The sequence below is a fragment of the Canis aureus genome, chromosome 23 (genome assembly GCF_053574225.1).
Source record: "Canis aureus isolate CA01 chromosome 23, VMU_Caureus_v.1.0, whole genome shotgun sequence".
NCBI classification, from domain to species: Eukaryota; Metazoa; Chordata; class Mammalia; order Carnivora; family Canidae; genus Canis; species Canis aureus.
In genome coordinates this window covers 23,061,976-23,085,074 of record NC_135633.1, presented here as the reverse complement: position 1 = coordinate 23,085,074, position 23,099 = coordinate 23,061,976, and the positions used below count along the sequence as shown (strand labels likewise).

At 35.4% G+C, this 23,099-nt stretch overlaps 1 protein-coding gene and 1 pseudogene across 1 annotated transcript; both read right to left on the bottom strand.

Annotated features, from left to right (window-relative positions):
• Positions 1 to 7,407: 7,407 nt before the first annotated feature.
• On the bottom strand, positions 7,408 to 8,343 carry LOC144295392 (olfactory receptor 52A1-like; annotated as a pseudogene).
• Positions 8,344 to 20,372: 12,029 nt separating this feature from the next.
• Positions 20,373 to 21,356, bottom strand: LOC144295535 (olfactory receptor 51G2-like). The gene has a single exon (XM_077867884.1). It carries the CDS (start codon positions 21,354 to 21,356, stop codon positions 20,373 to 20,375), a length of 984 nt encoding a protein of 327 aa, XP_077724010.1.
• Positions 21,357 to 23,099: the final 1,743 nt, after the last annotated feature.

The window sequence follows — 23,099 nt, the reverse complement described above, 5'->3', positions numbered from 1 at the left end:
GTCGGGAAACCTGGGTGGCACAGCAGCTTGGCACCTGCCTTTGGCCCAGGGCATGATCCTGGAGACCCGGGATCGAATCCCACGTTGGGCTCCCGGTGCATGGAGCCTGCTTCTCCCTCTGCCTATGTCTCTGCCTCTCTCTCTCTCTCTGTGTGACTATCATAAATAAATTAAAAAAAAAAAAAGAGTTGTGGTCAAAAAATGTGCTTGGTATGATCTCAATTTCTTCGTATTGTCAAGGTCTGTTTTGTGACTTAATATATGATCTATTCTGGAGAATGTTCTATATGCACTCGAAAAGAACGTGAATTCTGCTGTTTTATGGTGGAATGTTTTGAATATATATATTAAGTTCATCTGGTCAGTAAGTTGGAGGAGGGCATTTGTAATTTCCGGTAAAATAAGGGATAGAGACAAAAGGACAAGAGACTTTAAATGTTTTTTACGGTATTTTCTACATGAAGGAGAGAGATAAAATAGTACTAATTCATGTCGAATGAAATTGATTCAGAGGTCAGATTGATATGTGAGCTAATAAGTACCTTAATTCTTGAGTCAGCAATAAATAATTTAGACTAGCTTATAATCTTCCAGATTTCGTGTCTTCTACATATTTTATTTAAATTTTGGCACCCTCCAAAATTTTATCCTGGGTACTTTTAACCCTCAAACTCTGTAAATTTGCTTGTAATTCTATTTACTCCAAATAATGCAGTAATTCACTTCCTTCTGCAAACTTCTTTAACTGTATTTCCAACATAAATTTTCTCACTCCATTTATTTTGTTCCAGAAACATAGGTTCACTATATGTTATCCAATTTCAGTTTATGCTTCATACACTTTGAAAAACTGTCCCTGACCATCTTATTTAGCATCACAATGAGTAAAAAAATACTTTTCCACTTTATCATAATTTTTGGAAATAACTTGAAACCTAGTCAATACCTATGTATGTATTCTCTACTTCCTTCCTTTCTTTCTTTCTTTCTTTCTTTCTTTCTTTCTTTCTTTCTTTCTTTCTTTCTTTCTTCTTCTTTTCTTCTTTTTTCTTTCTTCTAGGGACTATTATTCTAAGTGAAAGGTTATCATCATATCCCATCTGTTAACCAAATATATATATAAATATTTATTATGAATCATATCAATGTGGCAATTTAGGTCTTCAGCATAGTAAAATCAGCTAGACCCAACATAAGTTCATCTCTCACCTCTTTGACTTAACAAAGCTACAGTCATTAAGAGACTCATTTTGCCAAAATCACTGACAGATTATATGGAATATGAAATCAACAAAATAACATTAATGTTACTTCCCACCAATTAAAAAGTTACATCCTGATGATTTTATTCAACACACAATAATTAAGTATTAATTGTGTTTCAGGTACTTTTGGAAGCAATTGAAGAATAAGTAAAATATATTTATTAAACATTTTTTAAAAATCTAGATTGTGTTGAGAGCTTGAAATTCAAAATGAATATTCACCATTTATTAAATATGTACTATATCATTCATCTTCATAAAATTTTCAGACATTTTAGAGTATTTTATCTTCCTTAATGTATGATATTGACATTATTAGACTATATTATATGAATGAAAACCTAAGACTTTTTGTTATAATAAATGAAACTACTTCGATCCAAATTCCATGGCATACTGAAGCCAAAAGACCAAAATATAATTTCTGTCATATTAAATTTTATAATTACCTTTCAACAAAGAAATATGACCTCTGAATAGCTTTTACTATGATGGTTGATAAAATTAATCAAGTGAGAAGAAGTAAGTGTACATGAAAAATGGAAAATAGAAAATAAAAGCCCATGATTATATTATTTGTGGAATGTATGAACTAAGACAGGAGTCCTTACCACACAGAGAGAGGAGAGATCATGGAAAACCTTGTGTGGCCAGATTTTGCCTGCCAGGTGCCAGGAATAGACTTGGGTATATTCATGCAATGGAATTTCATTCAGACATAAAAAGAGAAGTGAAGTTCCAATCGATGCTACTATATGGATGAGCCTTGAAAACTTCATACCATATGAAGGAAGGTAGACATAAAATACCTTGTAACATATTATCTACTTACTTGAAATTTCCAAAATAGTCAAATTCATATAGACAGGAGGTAAAAAAAGTGGTTGCCAGAGACTAGGGACAGGATGAGTGGGAAGTGACTGCCAATCAGAATATGGTATCTTTGTCAGACCGATGAGAACATTCTAGAATTAGTAGTGATAGTTACACAATTTTTTGAATGTACTAAAAACCAGTATGTTGTATGCTTTAAAGAGTGAATTTGATGGTATATAAGTTGTATTTCAACTACAAAAGAAAACTCTGGGAAACAAACTAGGGGTGGTAGAAGGGGAGGAGTGTGGGGGATGGGAGTGAATGGGTGACGGGCATTGGGGGTTATTCTGTATGTTAGTAAATTGAAAACCAATAAAAAATAAATTAAAAAAAAAAGAAAAACCTACTTTTGGATTCAATGATTTTCTCTTTTTCTTGTCATATGTTGTATTCTTTTAGTGAATTTTTTCAATTCAGTTATTTTATTCTTCCGTTCCAAAATTTGTTTGATCTTTTAAAGTACTTTTTACCACTCTTGAGATTGTCATTTTATTCACGTATTGTTTTTTTTAGTTCATTGGACATCTGTATGATGGTTATTTTCAATTCATCAGGTAATTCAAATAACTGTTTCTTTAAGATTAATTTCTGAAGATTTATTTTGTTCTTCTGATTGAGCCAGGTTTTCATGTGTTTCCATGAGCCTTGTGGCTTTGTACTGAGATCTACACATTTGAAATAACCTCTTTCAGTCTTTTTGGATTTGCATTGTACTGTGAACAGCCTTCATCAATTACCCTAGTTAGAGATTCATAATCCATACCATTATTATTATTATTATTATTATTATTATTATTACTACTACTACTACTACTACTACTACTAAAATTTTTCTACATTGGGTTAGAGAGCTTTCTTTCAGACTAGATTGTGGGTCCTTTTGACATGTCCCAATCACATTCCCAGCCCTAATAAACATATAATGACCCGATTGTCTTATAAGCACCCATACAAAGTAGTGATAAGTTAAAAATAGAACTTCTAGAAAAAATAGAATATTTATATGACTGGAGGATAGGGAAAGATTTCCTTATTAAGACACAAAAAGCTATAGGCTACCATCTTTTTAATAATTTTTACTTTAAGAGAAGTATAGTTTGAAAAAATTAATAAGCAATACGCAGACTGTGAGGTTGTGTCATATATATGACGTTATATATATATATATATATATATATATACACACACACATTTACACACACACATATATATATACTTATTTATACGGACAAAACACTTGAGTCAAAATTACAGAAATAAATCTTACAATTCGATTATAAAAACAAAATGGACACAATTCTTTATCAGACATTCATAAGACTAACACACCAAATACCAAAAAAAAAAAAAAAAAAAGGATTTGAGTAAATAAGATTAAAAATTCATGGTTTTATAATTCTATTTATAGATGGTGTGGAACATGCAAAACTAATATAAAATGAAAAAAAATAAAATAGTGGTTTCTTCTGCAGGAGTGGGAGGTAGACGTTCATTGGGAAGGCGCATGAAAAGGGAACTTTCTGAAGTTATGGAAATGTTCCGTATGTTGGTGGAGTTGTGGTAGCACAGGTATCAAAAGATAAGCTTAAATGCTCAACATCATTCATCATCAGGGAAATACAAATCAAAACTACAATGAGCATCACCTCATCTGTCAGAATGGCTAAAATTAACAACACAAAAACGAGAGATGTTGGCAAGGATGTGCAGGAAGGGGAACACTCATACTGTTGGTGGGAATGCAAACTTGTGAAGTCACTCTGTAAATCAGAATGGAGGTTCCTCAAAAAGTTAAAATTAGAACTATCCTGTAATCCAGCAATTAAATTACTGGTATTTACCCAAAGGATATAACAATACTAATTTGAAGGAATACTTGAACCCCAATGTTTATAGCAGTGTTATCTATAATAGCCAAATTATAGAAAGAGTCTAATGATGAATGGCTAAAGAAGAAAGAAGAGGTGATGTATACACACACACACACACATACACATATACATAGACACACGCATATGTATATATATATATATGGATTCATAATCCATACCATTATTATTAATTATTATTAGTAGTAGTAGTATTACTACTACTACTACTCAAATTTTTCTACATTGGGCTAGAGAGCATTCTTTCAGACTAGATTGTGGGTCCTTTTGACATGTCCCAATCACACTTTGAGCAGTTTCTTACTTTCTGGCATAGCATTACTATTCTAACTTATATTATGCTTTCCAGTTCAGGATCCCAATAGTAAAGATTTTACTTGTACTGATTTGTCATGCTATTAGTTCCCTTCAGTGGATAGAGCCCATGAAATATGTTTACAAAAATAAACATGCATATGCAACAAAAACATATAATTATATAATTATGTTTATATGTACATATTTATTTATATCTCTATTAAAAATAATGACCATACTTTTCATTCCAATCAGGATTCAAATCCTCAACGTTCATTCTCGACTCATCTCTTTCCATGTCAGTAACACTGTCAATACTTCCATACAACACCTGGTGCTCATCATGACAGTGCCCTCCTTAATCGCCATCACCTATTCAATTTATCCTCCCACCCACTTCCCTTCTGGTAACCATCAGTTCGTTCTCTATAGTTTAGAGTCTGTTTCTTGGTTTTTTCCTTTCTCTCTTTTTTCCTCTATGTTCATTTGTTTTCCTTTTTTTTAAATTCTACATGTGAGTGAAATTATATGGCATTTGTCTTTCTCTTTTGAGTTATTTCACTTAACATAATAGTCTCTAGCTCTAACCACATCATTGCCAATGGCAATTTCATTATTTCTTGTGGCTGAGAAATATTCCTCTCTCTCTCTCTCTTTCTCTCTCTCTCTCTGTCTATATATAGGGCTGGATAGCCCAATAGCTAGTAAGAAGGGTTTTTATAGATGAATTTTTGCAATAAGTTTGATCGTAGGGAAAATCTAACTTTCAGTCCCACTTAAGCAGAATGTTATCTCCTAGAGAAAAATGAATTCCATTCAAACTTACATTACAGAAAACTACACAAGTGTGTTTGTTATTATTAATATTACCAATTGTAAATGATATTTCATTATATAGAATTTCATCAAAATTTTTGTGGAAATATGCTTTGTTTCTTTTTATATAAATACCAAAAAAAATACTCTTTAATTTTCTCTTTGCCTACATAAGCCCAAGTTATTTATTTGGCCCTTTACATAAAAGTTTGAGGAACTCTGGCTAGAACATTAAGAAATTATTTCTGATGGTTTTTTAGGTTTTATTTAATTCCAAATACATTGTTATCAAAGAAAAATAACTATTACTGGTAATGTAATCAATTCTATGTAATAAATACTGACATTTAAAGTAGCCTCAAAAAATGCATCAGGATAGCCTCTAGATTTATAAAGTGATCATCTTTAGCAGTCATCTGATAAGGCACAGTCCATAAAACAAGCCAGAGTATCCACACTCCTATGACATGCAGTCCAATGTTTCTTATATATACATTGATTTTAATGTCATAAATCAAGTAGGGACATTTTTTGCACATGTGAATATTTTCCATAATTTTAAAAAATGATCTATGAGCTGAGGTTTTCAGGAACAGCCCACAAACCCTAAGTTCTCAAGCTATTAATTTAGATAGAACACTCTATATGTTCATTAATAAATAGTCTTGAGTAATTAAAAAGCATTCTGTTTTATATCCACTAAGATATGCTGCCAAATGCCAAGTATACACACACACACACACACACACACACATAAGTGCCTTTCTTATAATAAAAAACTCACCAATGATATATGATAGCTATATAAAGTTCAACAATTTGGCACAGTGTCCATAATCATTTTTAACATTTGTATTTGTCTTATCTCTACAAATTGTACATTACTTTGAAAAAAACAGGGCAGTTTCTTGATTGTCTATTTAATCTCCAATATCATCTACCTGGCATGAATGTCCTTACCTGCTTAGCGATTCATTTGTCCTTCCTTAAGAATCAGACTCCTTGTAGAGAAAGACAAATACCAATTGATTTCACTCATATGTGGAACTTACAAAACAAAACAAACAAGCAAGGGGAAAAATAAGAGAGGGGGAACTCAAGAAAGAGACATTTCATCACAGAGAACAAACTGATGGTTACCAGAGGGAAGGTGGGTGGGGTGATGGGAAAGTGAAATAGTGATGGGGTGAAATAGGTGATGGGAAGTAACTAGTGCACTTGCTGATTTGAGCACACGGTGATGCATACAAGTGTTGAATACTATATTGTACACCTGAAACTAATATAAAACTGTGTGTAAATAACTGGAATTAAAATGAAAATTTAAAAGAAGAATCAGACTCTCTAATAAAAAAATAAAATAGAAATAACTCTACAGACTGCTGCTTTTAGTTGAATTTCAGTGCTTCACTCTCTTTGCTAACTCATATTCCATGGAGACCTCTATTGCTTGTCTCTTATTCCTCCCCTTTTTCTCCCAGAAATATAAACCTATGATGGCTATAAACTGAAAAAAAAGTAAACATTACGTCAAATTTACCATTATGCCTCTATTCTTTATTATAGCATTATAATATTGTAGGTTTTTATAACACTTGATGAATTAATAAAGAAGCAAATGGTGAGGATTCAGAAAAAAGTATTGATGTATAAAGTGGAACACTGATTGTTCATAATTTTTATATCTTAATATCTTAAATGACAATGGAAATGTTGAAATTTGAAGACAATGTCTCATCAGATACATAAAGTCTTTGCTTTTTGTTTGGGGATTTTTGCTTGAATAAGAGTTTTTAAAAATTCTCTCATTTGTTTTGAAGATTAGTAGGATGACCCAGAAACAAACAGTATTAACAATTTGTTATTGCTGACCTAGACAAATTGGAAAAAGAATGAGTATTGGGTGCAATTATATTCACTGAGATATACATATTTGTGAATCCTTCTAGAGAAGCATACTTAAAGGAGAAAGTTCAATCAGTAACTAAAAAAATTTTAAAAAGGAAATGAGATATTTTAACTATTTTGCTCTTTAAACATTTCTCATTCTAATTATCCAGTAGGTTGTAAATCTCACTGACGCAGAGGTGTCACGGGCTATGATGTGACAACCACATAAAATACAGGCAAATTTCACACACACAAAAAAATAATAGAATACTCAAACATCACAAACAACATGTGTTTTTGCTGTTTTATTTAGTTTTGAGAGGTTGTTACTATTGCAGAGAGGGGAAGGCTGAAGGTGTTAATCACTGTGGATTTTAAGAACAGAACATCTTTACCACGTGAATGCGGATTTGCTTGGTCTTGGCACCATAGACAAGTGGATTAAGAAATGGGGGGACCAGCAAGTAGAGGCTAGAAAAGAGGATATGGATATAAGGAGGACATGAGTACCAAACCTATGTGAAGAAGGAGAAGAAGGCAAGGAAGTAGAGCTGGAGGAAAACGCAGATGTGGGCGATGCAGGTACTGAATGCTTTCAAGTGGGGCTCCTTCTGGGGCAAACGAAAAACCGTGAAGAAGATCTGTATGTAGGACATAGTGATGAAGGTGAGGTCGAACCCTGCAACAGCAAATGCCACAAACAAGTCATAGATTTTGTTGACCCGCACATTTTCTGCAGCCAGTTTCACAATGGCCATATGCTCACAGTAGGAGTGGGAGATGGTGGTTGTATGATAAAATTGAAACCGACACTTTATGAGTGCTAAAGATGGGGCTACCAGAATGGCAGCCCTGAGTGTTACCATAGCCCCTATTTGGGCCACCAGCTGGTGGGTGAAGATGCCACTGTGTTTGAGTGGATAACAGATGGCCACATAACGGTCCAGGGCCATGGCAAGGAGGATGCCTGACTCTATGCACTCAAATGTGTGGATGAGCCCCATTTGAAGCAAGCAGGAATCAAAATAAATCTCTGGTACATGTAGCCAAAAAATTCCAAGCATCTTGGGCACAATGCCTGTGCCAGGTACAATATCTGTGACTCCTAACATGCCTAAGAAAATATACATGGGCTCATGGAGGCTGCGCTCTGATTTGATGATGATCAGAAGCAAGAAATTTCCAATCATAGCAAAGTGATACATGGCACAGAATGGAATCCCAATCCAGCACTGCACAGACTCTAGGCCTGGGATCCCTATTAGTGTCAACACAGAAGGCATGAAGATTGTAATGTTGGAGATGGACATAATGTCTTTGGGTCTCCAGAAGCAAATGAAAAGTGTCTCAGTCAGTGAACTCTTCAACTTCTACTTTTGTTCAAGGTCATCATAGTGAGTCTCTCTGATTTTGGCTGAAGTCTAAGATCATATCATCCACATCATGCATATTATTTAAGGAAAAAGATCCATAGATCCCACTGTTTTGAGGAAAGGCATCCCCAATCATTAGTTCATATTAAGAGGTTATGTGCATGAAAGGCTAAGTGCATTAGAACCACCAGACCATCTGAGTAAGGGAATCAAGTGCTGACCTGTCTGTTATGTCCTCTGGACCTGTGGACAAAATAATTGTACTTGTTTATTTTGCTTGTACATTAATTGTGCATTAATCATATTTTGAAAAGTCTCTCCCTATTCCAACTTGCAGCTAATCCTTGGTCCTCTATTTTTTCCCCACTGTCTCTGAGTCAGGAACTGGTAGTCTGGACCTGCAAGTAGTCGCACTCCACAGTATAGTGGTATCAAAAACTTCTATGAAAGAGAAAGGGGATAGAAACACCTCCACCTAAGAGCATAATATACTTAGATATCTGTATCTATACGTTACAGGTCTATGTAAGAGTGGATGTCCTTTCAAAAGAATGTGAGGACTTATAAATAATAGTGAAAGGGAATAGAAGGGAAGGGAGAAGAAATGGGTAGGAAATATCAGAAAGGGAGACAGAACATAAAGACTCCTAACTCTGGGAAATGAACTAGGGATGGTGGAAGGGGAGGAGATGGATGGTGGTGGGGGAGAATGGGTGACGGGCACTGAGGGGGGCACTTGATGGGATAAGCACTGGGTGTTATTCTGTATGTTGGCAAATTGAACACCAATAAAAAATAAATTTATTTAAAAAAAAAGAATGCGAGGTAGAACTTGAGAAAAGATTATTTAAATCCATGCAATTTTTACTATTTGTATCAAAGTTCCATGCTATTTTTTACATTTTTAGTAAAACTGTATTTGTTTTATCAATATTTCTAACTTTGGAATTTCATAAAAAGAGTTGTACCCTTAAAATAGCAGAAATACTATAATACAGGTTTCAGAATTACTAGAGGCAAGAAATATCCAGAGGCAAGGAAATCCAGAGTAACAATGTAGAAAAAACAAGAGGACTCATTCTTGCTGACTATACAACATAGGTAATCAGTAAGGTAGTCAGAATGGAGGTTAGTTTCTAGGTTTTAAAATGTTTAGATTTACCATTAGTAAAAGATTAGTAAATTAAGGCTTGTTGATGCTTAATTATATATACACCATTTAATGGTTCGGTAATTTTATGAGTTTAAGCACCAAAAATAAGTAGAAAATACGGGGTAAAATGGTCGATTCCTTAAAAGGAGTCCAATCTAGTAGTAGGAAGGGAAGACAGAAGGCAGACCTTGGACATCAGAAATGATTCAGGAGAAGGCTATAGAGCAAACAGAAAATGTAATTGCCTCAATTCACAGATGACTGAATTTTCTAAAAACATAGGCTCGTAGTCCTATATGAGAGTTCTTCTATGATAAAAAATAATTTCCTTTAAAAGTTGTGTATCTAAAAATCATGAAATTCTCAAGGTATACAATAGAAAAATATTTGACATCCTGTAAAATACAAGGTTCAGGATTTCATTCTTTCCTAGACTCTCAAACACTGTTGCCTTATGCTCATGATCAACAAACCACATAACCAAAGTCATGAAGTATGCCAGTAGTTCAAGAACAGCTGCGATTTATGTAGCTAAAACTCTAGTGAAAGATCATAGGGATCATTGATGAAGAAAGGCTGCATCAGCCAATGTGTATTTAGAATAGACTAGTAAATCAACTGAGTCCTTAATTTCTGCAGCTTTGCTCTCCAGTCCCTCATTCTGTATATCCACGGGTCACAGATTGTTTCTCATAGGGTTGACTTTTTCCTTCTTCATAGTTAATCAGAATTAGAATAGGAATCCTTTAGTAACAATCACATTGTCTGATTTAGTCAAGAGAAATAAGCTGCCATGTGAGCATTACCTGACAGGTACAGATGCTGAGGAGGCAGATAGGGGAGGATGTAAGTGAGTAAAGGACAGGTGAGAAGGATTGTTTATCATTGGAAAAGCTGGTAGTGAAACAGTATGGAATAAATTTGGGGATAGTGAGACTTCCATCTTCCATGCCCTTTGTTACTGGGAACCAACTCCTTACCCAACACCTGAAGACCATCATCAGTTTTCACAGCATTATCCCTCATTGCTTACCTGTCATCCACCTTTCCTCCTCTTGAGCTTCTGGCCTCATTTCCTGGTATCTTGTTCTGGATAGTGCCTCTTCCTTCTGTCTACACCCTTTGTAACAGCCTTTGTCAATACCATGACCTCTGATCCATTTACTTCTGGGACCATATCTAATATATGGACATCTCTGGGATAGTCTTTCCTTTTCTTCTGTTCCTGCAAGGCAGACTTGCTCCCATTTCTGTAAGTCTGTCTGAGATCATATTAGTGGATTCATTCCCCAACAAAACTCACAGTAAGATCTGTCTTATTTATGCTGAGACAGCAGCATAAATTTATTGAGCTCAAAGTGTTGAAGAAAGCTTATGGCCACCAATTAAAATGTCCCCAAGTGAATGTGGAGAAGGAGGAGGTCTGAACATGGACTGAGAGATTTCCTAGCCACTAGTCCAGGGTAGGAGGGGCCCAGCAGCTCAGAACGAAACCCTCTTGGGTCCATCCACGGCTAATATCTCTGTAATCATTTCTACAACTCGCAGACTGCCTTTGCTCTTCTCTTTATACTCACAGGGTAAATGTAGATAAATTTAATATACACAAGTTGTATTTTTATGAGTTCAGTTCCTTTTCTGCTGTACTCACTTAGAAAAACACCTAAAGAACATTTAGATATGGGCATGATCCTATGCCATGAACTCTATGAATATCATTATAATCCTTTGGCCATTGAGGAACTTCAGGAAAGAAAACTCTGTATCCACAATAGCTCTTTACCACACATTTAGCTCTCATTCTCCTTCAATCTCATTCATCAGATTTTTATTTGATGAAGCTATTCTTGCAAATTCATTAATATTTTCATAATGCCCAGCCATGATGCATCTTTCTAAATCCTTCTGTACTGAGCTCTGAGCCAGTTGCAGCCCATTTGATGAAATCTTTCTCCATCCTTCCCTTTATACCTTCCTCCTTCTTTTCTTCCACTCTTCCTTCAGAATGCAGGTGTTTTATGCCTCAAAGAGGTGGAGGATCCATGCCATCAGTTCTTGATGAAAGTAAAAAAAGATATGATATATGCTTTCAAATTTTTAGAAATATGAGAAGAAGAATACATATATCTTTTATCATTAAAACAAATGATGAATTACAAGAAATACTTATGCACCTATTTTTCTCTTTGACATGATTCACCTGGAGTCTAGACTTTCTTGTATGTCACTCACTTTGAGGTAATGTTGGGATGACTGGCAAATTTAGGAAGAATAATACTTTCAGTACAAATGGAAGAGAGCATTCACAATGGATTTCAGAGAGAAGAAGAGATAGAGATAAAGGTGCAAGGAATCTTAAATGCTTTTTGTAGAATTTTGTCTGTGAAGGAGGCAGATGCCATGATACTCTTTAATGTTGAAAAGAATTGATTCAGAGGTCAGACTTGCACATGTTATCTAGTTATTAGCTCATTCTTAAGTCATCAAAGAACAATTTAGACTAGTTTATCATTTTTCCCCTCCACTTCTTCTCTTCTACTGATTTTATTAAAATTGTGTGCCCCTATCCTGGCCCCTTTCACCCTCAAACTATACCTTATTGCTGGTAATTGAGTCTCTCAAAATAACTGAGGCATCAATTTTATTATGCCAACTCGTATAACAATATTTTCAGCATATCTGATTCTGATATCTGTTCTGAATCTGACTTAATATGTCATATATAAATTTCAGTTCATGTTGAACATATTTGAAGGACTGTCCTGACCATTTCTTTTGCCTGTGGAATGGGTAAATGATTTTTTTCCACTTTATTGTACTACCTGGAAATACTTTCACAAATAGATACTTAGTTATTTTCCCTTTTCTCTGAATTTTGTGGAGTTTTTTTTTGGGGGGGGGCAGGATAGGCTAACTAATAATCTTTAAAGAATCATCATTCAACATTTTTTTCTCAAAAGTATTGATATGTTTTCATTATGAAGCATACACCAATCTGGCAATCCAGTTTTTAGCATAGTAAAATTAATTACATCTATTTCCTATCCATCTCTTTTTCTTTAAATTCTATAAACTATATGTTGGCAAATCATTAGTTTCAGATGTAGTTTTCAATAATTCATCAGTTGTATATAACACCCTGTGCTCATAGCATCACGTGCCTCCTAATGCCTATTACCTCATCACCCCCACTCACTTCCCCTTTGGCAACTTTCAGTTTGTTTCCCAGAGTTAAGAGTCTCCCATGGTTTTTCTTTATCTCTGATTTTTCCCCATTCAGTTCCCCCTCCTTCCTTTGTGGTCCTCTGCACTATTTCTTATATTCCACATATGAATGAAACCATATATAATGGTATAATTCTCTTTCTCTGACTGACTTATTTCATTCACCATAATACCCTCCAGTTCCATCCATGTTAATGTGTTAATGTAAAAGGTAGGTATTTATCCTTTCTGATGGCTGAGTAATGTGTATTTATCCTTTCTGATGGCTGAGTAATGTGTATATATATATATATATATATATATATATATATATATATACACACACACACACATATGTAATATGTAAGTAATGTGTGTGTGTGTGTGTGTGTGTGTGTATATATATACATCCCACATCTTATTTATCCATTCATCTGCCAAAGGACTTATTGGCTCCTTCCACGGTTTGGATATTGAGGACGCTGCTGTTATGACCACTGAGGTGCAGGTACCCCTTCTTTTCACTACATCTATATCTTTAGGGTAAATACCCAGTAGTGCAATTGCTGGGTCATAGGGTAGCCTTATTTTTAATTTCTTTTTTTTTTTTAATTTTTACCTATTTATGATAGTCACACAGAGAGAGAGAGAGAGAGAGAGGCAGAGACATAGGCAGAGAGAGAAGCAGGCTCCACGCACCCGGAGCCCGACGTGGGATTCGATCCCGGGTCTCCAGGATCGCGCCCTGGGCCAAAGGCAGGCGCCAAACCGCTGCACCACCCAGGGATCCCTTTTTTTTTTTTTTTAATTTTTATAATTTCTTGAGGAACCTCCATACTCTTTTCCAAAGTAGCTGTACTAGCCTGCATTCCCACCAAAAGTGTAAGAGGGTTCCCCTTTCTTCACATCCTTGCCAACATTTGTTGTTTCTGTATTGTTAATTTTAGCCATTCTAATTGGTGTAAAGTGGTATCTCATTGTGGTTTTTATTTGTGTTTTCCTGATGATGAGTGATGTGGATCATTTTTCATGTGTCTTTTGTCCCTATGTAGGTGTTCTTTGGAGAAATGTCTGTTCATGTCTTCTGCCATTTCTTGACTGGATTGCTTGTTTTTGGGTGTTGACTTTGGTAAGTTCTTTATAGATCTGATATGTCATTTGCACATATCTTCCCTCATTCTATAGGCTGCCTTTAGTTTTGTTGACTCTTTCCTTTGCTTTTTTATCTTGATAAAGTCCCAATAATTCATTTTTACTTTTGTTTCCCTTGCCTTTAGAGACAGTTTTGCAAGAAGCTGCTGTGGCCCAGGTCAAAAATGTTGCTGCCTGTGTTCTCCTCTATGATTTTGATGAATTCCTATCTCACATTTAGTTATTTCATACATTTTGAGTTTATCCTTGTGTAAGGTGTAAGAAAATGGTCCAGTTTTATTCTTCTGCATGTGACTGTCCAACTTTCTCAATAGCATTTATTTAAGAAACTATATTTTTTCTATTGGATATTCTTTCCTGATTTGTCAAAGATTAGTGGACCATAGTGTTAAGTGTCTATTTCTGGATTCTCTATTCTATTTCATTGATCTATGTGTCTGTTTTTGTGCCAGTACCATGCTGTTTTGATAATCATAGCTTTGTAGTATAGCTTAAAGTCAGGCATTGTGATGCCTTGGCTTTGGTTTTCTTTTTCAACATTCTTCTGACTATTTGGGGTCTTTTCTGGTTCCATGCAAATCTTAGAATCATTTTTTCCAACTCTGAAAAAAATCTGTGGTGAGAGTAGGCATCCCTGTTGTGTTCCTGATCTTTAGAGGAAAAGCTCTCAGGTTTTTGCCATTGAGAATGATACTCACTACGGGCTTTTCATAGATGGCTTTTATAATATTGAGGTATGTTCCCTCTATCCCAACACTTCAAAGAGTTTTAATCAAGAAATGATGCTGTATTTTGTCAAATGCTTCTTCTGCATCAATAGAGAAGATTCCTTGGTTCTTGTCTTTTATTAATGTGATCTATCACATTGATTTGCCAATGTTGAACAACTCTTACATCCCCAGAATAAATCCCACTTGGTCATGGTGAAAAATTATTTTAATGTACTGTTGGATCATACTGGCCAATATCTTGATGAGTAATTTGACATTCATATTCATCAGGAATATTAGTCTGTAATTCTCCATTTTGATAGGGTCTTTGGTTTTAGAATCAAGGTAATGCTGGCCTCATAGAATGAGTTTGAATGTTTTCTCTCCATTTCTATCTTTTGAAACAGCTTCAGTGGAATAAGTATTATTTCTTCTTTTGTCCATTTTTTAAAAAAAAGAAGTGTAGTCATTAAGTGACTCATATTGCCAAAATCACTTATAAATCATATGGAATACAGAGTCAAGAAATTAATGTCTGCATATGAGGTCAATTGATTCTCAAAAACAATATCAAGGTTGTTCAATAGAGGAAGAACCATCTTCTCTAAAAATAATGCTAGAACAACTGGATATCCATATCCCCCCCCCAAAATCAACATTTTTTCTACACAACAATTAACTTGAAATGGATTATAAACCTAAACAAAATATCTAAAATTATAAAATTGCTAGAAGACACTGAAACATTTTTGTGGCCTCATTTTTAGTCAAAGATCTCTTAGAAAGGACTAAAAAGCATAAACCAAGAGAACCAAATGATAAATTAGACTTGATTACAATTTAAAAGTATATTATTCTTTCAAAGATGCTATTAGGAAAATTAAAACAAACCACAGACTAGAGAAAATATTTGTAAAACACATACCTAATCAATCATTTGTATCTAGGATACATAAAAACATTTTTAATAAAAAGGAAAAATTCAATTTTTCTCTAAAATGTTTCCTGAGTAACTAAATCTATTTTCTCATCATCCCCATGATATCGGTGGTGTAGCAGAGAATGTATTGCTAAGACATACTTATCATCTCAAACAGAAAAATCTAGAGAAAAACTAACTTAAATGTTATTGATGGAGCCAGAAATATTAGTCTATTTAGATACATTTAGGAATATTTAGCAAACTATGTGCAAAACTTTGAAGTTACTGAACGTGCAGAAACATAATGAATATGCTATAAGCTCATGAAAAGAGTGTCCACTATTTCAGTCAATAGAGAATGCTAATGAAAATCACAATTAAGTGGGGAGCCAGGGTGGCTCAATTGCTTAAACTCTGCCTTTGGCTCAGGTCATGATCTCAGGGTCCTGGGATTGAGCCTTACATCCATAGGGCTCCCTGCATAGCAGGGAGTATGCTTCTCCCTTTGCCCCCTGCCCCAACCCCTGCTTGTGCTCTCTCTCTCTCAAATAAATAATAAATAAATAAATAAATAAATAAATAAATAAATAAATCTTTTAGGAAAAACACAGCGAGGGCACTGGTGGCTCAGTTGATTAAGCCTCTTTGGCTCAGGTCATGATCCCAGAATCTTGGAATCAAGTGTTGCATTAGACTTCCTACTCAGCTGGAAGTCTCCTTCTCCCTTTGCCTCTGCCACTCTCCCTGCTTGTGCTCTCTCTCTCACACACACACACTCACTCCCTCACTCTCTCTCCCAAATAAAAAACAAAAAAATTTTTTAAACCCATAGTAAGATGTACCTACACACCAGCTACAGTAAATTAAAGACCGATTTTGCTGAGCATTGGTGATAATGTGGAGCATCTGGGACTCTCACGTACTGTTGATGGGAATGCAAAATTGTAGAACCACTTTGGAAAGTGTTTGAAATTTGTTTTAAAAGTTAATCCTACATATAGCATAGAACCCAACATTCCCACTGCTGGTGCTTACCCCAGAGCTATAAAAATGCTAGCATGTGTAGGATTTCTACCCAAATCATCATAAAACATTGCTCATAACAGCCTAAAATTTTGGATATGTGGTTTCTCTTCAAAAAATGTGTTAATAATGGACTTTTATTCCTAAAAGATAAAAAGTTATCTGGAACTGAATAGTATCTGGCTTCTTCATAAAGGGAAATGCCGCTTCACTCTGCTTCAGTTCTCACTAGTGTCTGTTTTTTTATACCTAGTCTATCTCATTTTTGTGATGTTTCTGGTCTTGTATTTTAGGCTTTTGGTTTTCCTCCTGGCTTTTCAGATCTGGACAATAAACAAAATTTTGACATCATGTTCCCGCTGTGTCACTGACAGCATCTAATTCTGCAAACAAGTTCAGTGAATTTCTGACACAGTTATTTTCTCTTTTCCTGTGAGACCTTGATGGAGTGTTTGTACTCACACACGCATGCTATTTCCTAGTATTTCTCTGTTTCTTTTTCTTCTCTACTCTTTTCCTCTTTACATCTCTATAAATTTGTGTCTTTTCAACTTCCTCTGCATAAGTCAATATGAGTGCAATTGATGTGTCAATTACAAATAAGCATTAGCATTTTGGTGTTTACTTACCATCTTTTTGTTCACCTGCAGCATCTTTTCTAAGAGCTTCATGTTGAAATGTTAAGAGGTTCCATCAACTTCTCATCCTGATACTTATGTGGTGTATAACTTCACCCTCCACCCTCTACCCACATTGTAAACATAGCTGAGAGAGAAAAATTTTATGTTTAGTCCCTTGAGATTTGGGAGCTATTCATTACTGTAGCATAAATTAGCCTAATTTGATTTGTACAATGATGAAATGAGGCAAATTCCTGGTGCAGTCCTCAGAGTGAATTAAGTCTGTTACCTACAAGAGTTAAACTCATAATGAATAACATGTAATAAAACATTGCAAATAAGGGGCGCCTGGATCGCTCAGTAGTTGAGCATCTGCCTTTGGCTCAGGTCGTGATCCCGGGGTCCCGGGATCAAATCCCACATCAGGTTCCCTGCAGGGAGCCTGCTTCTCCCTCTGCCTGTGTCTCTGCCTCTCTCTCTCTCTGTGTCTCTCATGAATAAATAAAATCTTAAAAAAAAAACAAAAACATTGCAAATAAGACTGAGTTGTTGTTTTCAATATTCCTCTATTATCATTGTAATAATGAAAGTTTGACCCACAGTATCATGGGTGATATTTCTGGTGGTTATGAGGATTAAAGAAGAAAATCTCTTGGAAGCCAGGCAGGTTTAGGTGGAGACCACTGCATAAAAATCTTAAAGAAATATTTAGGTGTCATCATTACAGATTATAGTTAATTATAATTAATTATAATATATTTGAAGTTTAAGATACAGGACCACTCATAATACAATTGGTTGAAAATTTAGTTTTTTATTTGTGTTGTCTAGGTTAGAAATAAGATTATGCCACAGGCTAACTATGATTTGGAGCACTATACTTTACTTCTGTCTCTATTTCTATATCTGCATATGTAGAAAATACTGATAATGGCTTCATATATCTGTTCTATGCATTAAATGATCTTATCTACATAAATCACTTAGTATGATACTTGATATATAGCTTCTGTCAAATAATTGCAGGACTTTAATTATGATGTTATTGAACTTAAAATTAGGATATATAGCTACTATCTGGCAGTCTGAAATTTGGTGGGATGTTTCACACATTTCTATCAGATGTTGTAGGAAAGTAATGACTAATAAAACCTAAGTACTTATGAAGCAAATTCTACCAGGAACTTTGCTAATTGTTTTATTTGTATATTGTATTGAATCTTTATTTCTTTTTTAAGATTTTATTTATTTATTCATGACAGACACACACAGAGAGAGGCAGAGACACAGGCAGAAGGAGAAGCAGGCTCCATGCAAGGAGCCTGACATGGGACCTGGATCCCGGGTCTCCAGGATCACGCCCTGGGCTGAAGGCGTGGCTAAACTAAGCTACCTGGGCTGCCCTGTATTGAATCTTTAAACCATCAACATGAAATTCTATTGTATTCCCCTATTTACAAATGAGGACATTTAATTCAAACAGGTCAAATCACAGAAAAGTTCTCTACATATTAAGAGTAAAATAGCTAGAATTTGGACGTAACTATATGGGATTCAATTATCCAACATCAAATTACAGACTTAGTTCTTGCAAGTACTAACTTTTCTCTGTGTGACTTCAAAAAACTTACATAAATTCTCTCAATTTCTTCAGTTATATAATGAGAATAATAATAGTAACAAATTCATAGCATTGTCATGGACATTGACACTAATTATTGCTAAGGAATGGCTTCTGAGTACCTTGAAAAATTAAAAACTAGGTCAGTAAAAAATACCCTTTCCATTTTCATGATTTCACTAAATCGAGCACTTTCAAAGATAGATACATAAAAAACTGGAAGAGAACTCAATCGAGTGAATTAGATAAAAACAGAAAATAAATTATATAAATGATGCCATCCGCCACCCTATATGTTTATCACTTGTTCTAAGACAGGGACTTGCCTTAACTTGGTTAACCGCTAATTAGTCAAGACTCTGGTTTATGAGGATACTCATTCTAGTTTGTGGAAAATCGAAACCAGGTGGAAAAAAAGTTGAATCTTGCAGACCTTGTCTAGAAAGTTTACATCAAGTTATTCCTTCCCTCCTTGCCTTCCTGTTGATCATAAGCATGTGTATTAATATCTACTACTAAGTGATTCATGTCAACCAAACCTATTACAAGAGTAGAGGGTTTTTTTTTTTAGTTATTTTCTGCTAAAACCATTATTTTCAGATCATTGTTTATTAAGTCATTGGCTAATTAAAAATAAAATATCTTAAAGTCATTTTTTTACTTTATATATTTGTTCTGTGGATTAAATTATCTTAATGTATATAAATCACTTAGTAAGTAAGTTATCAGTTGAAAGTTATCTCTGCTTCATGGCATACATGCAATAAATACTTAATAACAGAACAATATGTTTTTAAGACTATTTATTACAAAAGCTTTGAAAATGGAAAAAAAAAGGCATTATAATGAATGAAACTCCATCTATCCATCATCCAGCTTCTATAATTGGAACATTATGCTGTTCTTCTATCTCCCACACTTGCAACCACTGTCTAACCCAGCATTTTTTTGTTGCTACTATCATCATTTTTATTTAGAAGCTTAGAGGTGAAATTGACAGTCATTGAAATGTGCAAATCTTAGCTGTACTTTTTTTGACAAATGAATACAACCATGTAACTTGCATCCCTAAAATACGTCTGGTATTTCCATCTGACAGAAAATTTTTTCATGCGTTTCTTCAGTCACTTTCTCACCTCTACATCCATCAGAGAAGTAACCACTGTTATCATACACACATTGCAATCATACAATACACACTCTTTTGTGTCCTGATTCTCTTCCACACAAGTATGTATCACTAAATTGTATGTACTTGGAAATACAAACCTCCCTAGGACTCATTCTACCTATTCCCAAGGGGAAAAATGAATCAAGTATTTAAGAATTGAATAGAAAAACGTTGTCCTCACCAGGGTTAAGCATGGGGCCCATGCCTCCTTCTATAAGCTTACATCAAAGTAATGACATTCTATATTTTCAGGGAGAAAGGTGAGGGTATTTTTCTTTTCTTTATCTACTAAAGCCTACAGTTTGCTCATAAGCAATGATAAATTATGAATTTTTCCCATTTGACAGATTACTATATAGGCAATCAGATCTGATCCAAATTCCTAAGTTCTTAGGGTATTATCTGTCTTGAGACTTCATGCCTCTTTCTAGGCAGTATACGAACAATGCTATTGCGAATTTCTTTTGTTTTCATACTATACACAATGGGGTTGACCACAGGTGGGAAGAAGAGGTAGGCATTGGCCATGACAGTCTGAAGGAGTGGAGGTAAGTGTCCCCCAAAACGATGCAGCAAGGAGAGGCTAATCATGGGCACATAGTACACCAGAACAGCACAGATGTGTGACACGCATGTGTTGAGTGCCTTCCACTGCCCAGCTCCAGAAGCTATTCCCAGTACAGTGTGAAGAATCAACATATAAGAAACTACAATGAGCAGTGAGTCCAGCCCAAATGTGGAGGTAATGACAAACAAACCCAGGATGCTATTGGGTCTAGTGTCTCCACAGGGCAATTTGATTAGATCTGAATGGAGACAGTAAGAGTGTGTGAGAGTATTGTGACCACAGAAAGGCAGGCCCTTCAGGAGGAAGAGCAGTGGGAACATGAGCACCACACTTCGTAAGGCAATGATGACACCCATCCCAATGATGCGGGGAATTGTCAGGATGGTTGTGTAGCGCAGGGGGCTGTAGATGGCCACAAAACGGTCTACAGACATAGTGAGAAGGACACCTGACTCCATTATGGTAAAAGAATGCATGGAAAACATCTGGAACAGGCAACCACCAAAACTGATTTCATTAATTCCACAGAGGAAAATGCCTAGCACAGTGGGCATGGTGGAAGCAGAGACCCCAAGTTCAACAAAGGCCAGCATGGCCAAAAAGGAGTACATGGGTTGGTGCAAAGCAGGGTCAATCCGGATGATATGAAGAATGATGCCATTTCCTAGGAAGATGATGATGTATATCAGGCAGAAAGGGATGGATATCCAGATATGTTCTGCCTCTAGCCCTGGAATGCCAGCAAGAGTGAATGTTGCAGGTGTGAATGCAATGGACGCATTGAAAATGTCATGGTGAGACTTCATTTGAAGACACAGGGAAGCACACAGGGACTAGAGAATAGAAATCTCTGGTCAGTTACTATACATCAAAATTCAAGCTCTTGATAATCATTTTTAAGACATTTCCTTGAGATGCCTGGGTGGCTCAGTGGTTGAGCATCTGTCTTTGACTCAGGTTGTGGTCCTGGGGTCCTGGGATTGAGTCCCACATTGGGCTCCCCACAGGTAGCCTGCTTCTCCCTCTGCCTAAGTCTCTGCATCTCTCTGTGTGTCTCTCATGAATAAATAAATAAAATCTTAAAAAAAAAAACAAAAACATTTCATTACCAAAGAGATGCAAAACTTATATCTGAAACAAGGACACACGGAAACCACCCTATGTGGAAGAGATTCCTGTTTAGACATGTGGAAGAGTATTTCTCCATGGGCTACATGCCAAATACAAAAGATAATGTTTAATGCTATCCTGGTACTGCCTGGCAGTACAGAAATCTCCACTGGGCCATTTAAGACAATGGAAGGCAGTTCTAATAAGCATGGAAATGACAGCTTCCTGTGGAAATTGAAGACTGGAGAAGGATCTGGTAACTTTCTGCAGTTTGTACAGGAGTAAATGTAAATAGCAGAAGGAATATAACAGAGTAATAAAAGGAATTCATGGCTCTAATACTTAATAGGCTTGTGATCTTGAGAGAGCCACTTAATTATCTGAGATCCAGGTATTTGATATAAACACAGTAATGGTTGCATAGGGTAATGTATGTAAATTGTCATTATATTTGGATCAATAAATATTCAGCTCAGGAAATAAAAGGAACAATTAAATATTAGAAAACAGGGCTAGTTTCTCCTAGTTTTTAGTATTTCCAATGTCTTTTTTTAACTTACCAGTTCACTCTTTCTCCACCTACTATCCATAGGTAGGAAGGTAAATGTCTCCTATTGGAACCTGGTGTCCAAAGCCATCAGGATCTCACAAGCTGAACACAATGGTAAGGATTGAGGTTAGGGCTAGGGTTCTTTATCTCAACAAATTCATTAACACTAAAATTCTCCTCATCTGTAGCAGAGCCTTGGGTGTGAAGGTTAGGAATCAGAGGTAAAATTCAGGGTGAGGCGTAGCTTAGAGACGGTACATGAAAGTGAAAGTGAAGTATTTTTCTCATATCGGGTTCACGCTCTTGGTTAGGTATAATCAGTGGAGTGCTAATAAAGGTAAAAAAAAGAAAAAAAAAACAGCTGTCTGAGTAAAATACCTGATCTGTACCAGTTGCCAATTTCTTTAGTTAAATACTCACATTATGAGCAATTACAAGCCACCCATGTGATGTTGCTGAATGCAGAGCTGAGATATTTATAAGCAGCTTTCTCAACCTGATGCCAGGCAGTACCAGGAGAGCATTAAACATAACTACAACTGATCCTAGATATCACATACTTTCCTACCAGGTTAACTGACAGCAGGCACATCAATCCATGCCTCCCCTTTCTTGCTTTCCTTCTGATCAGGCTGTAAGTCTAGTTACTACTTTCCTTTATATGTGCTTACTTGATTGGCAGTTAAGGCATGATGACATGGAATACTTGAGGGAACAATTAAGCAGTGAATAATAATCCTTGGAAACTTCAGCTGGATTCCAGAGAAAGGGAGGGAACAAGTCCTCTGACAAGAAATATATTAAGAGTTTATAGATACAAAAGAAGATAAAGAGACAACAAATAATTAATTTTTCATTAATTATTATTTAAATATAGAACACTTTTCAT

Coding starts and splice junctions, on each gene's coding strand:
- LOC144295535 (XM_077867884.1), bottom strand. CDS start 21,356: ATGAAGTCTCACCATGACATTTTCAATGCGTCCATTGCATTCACACCT.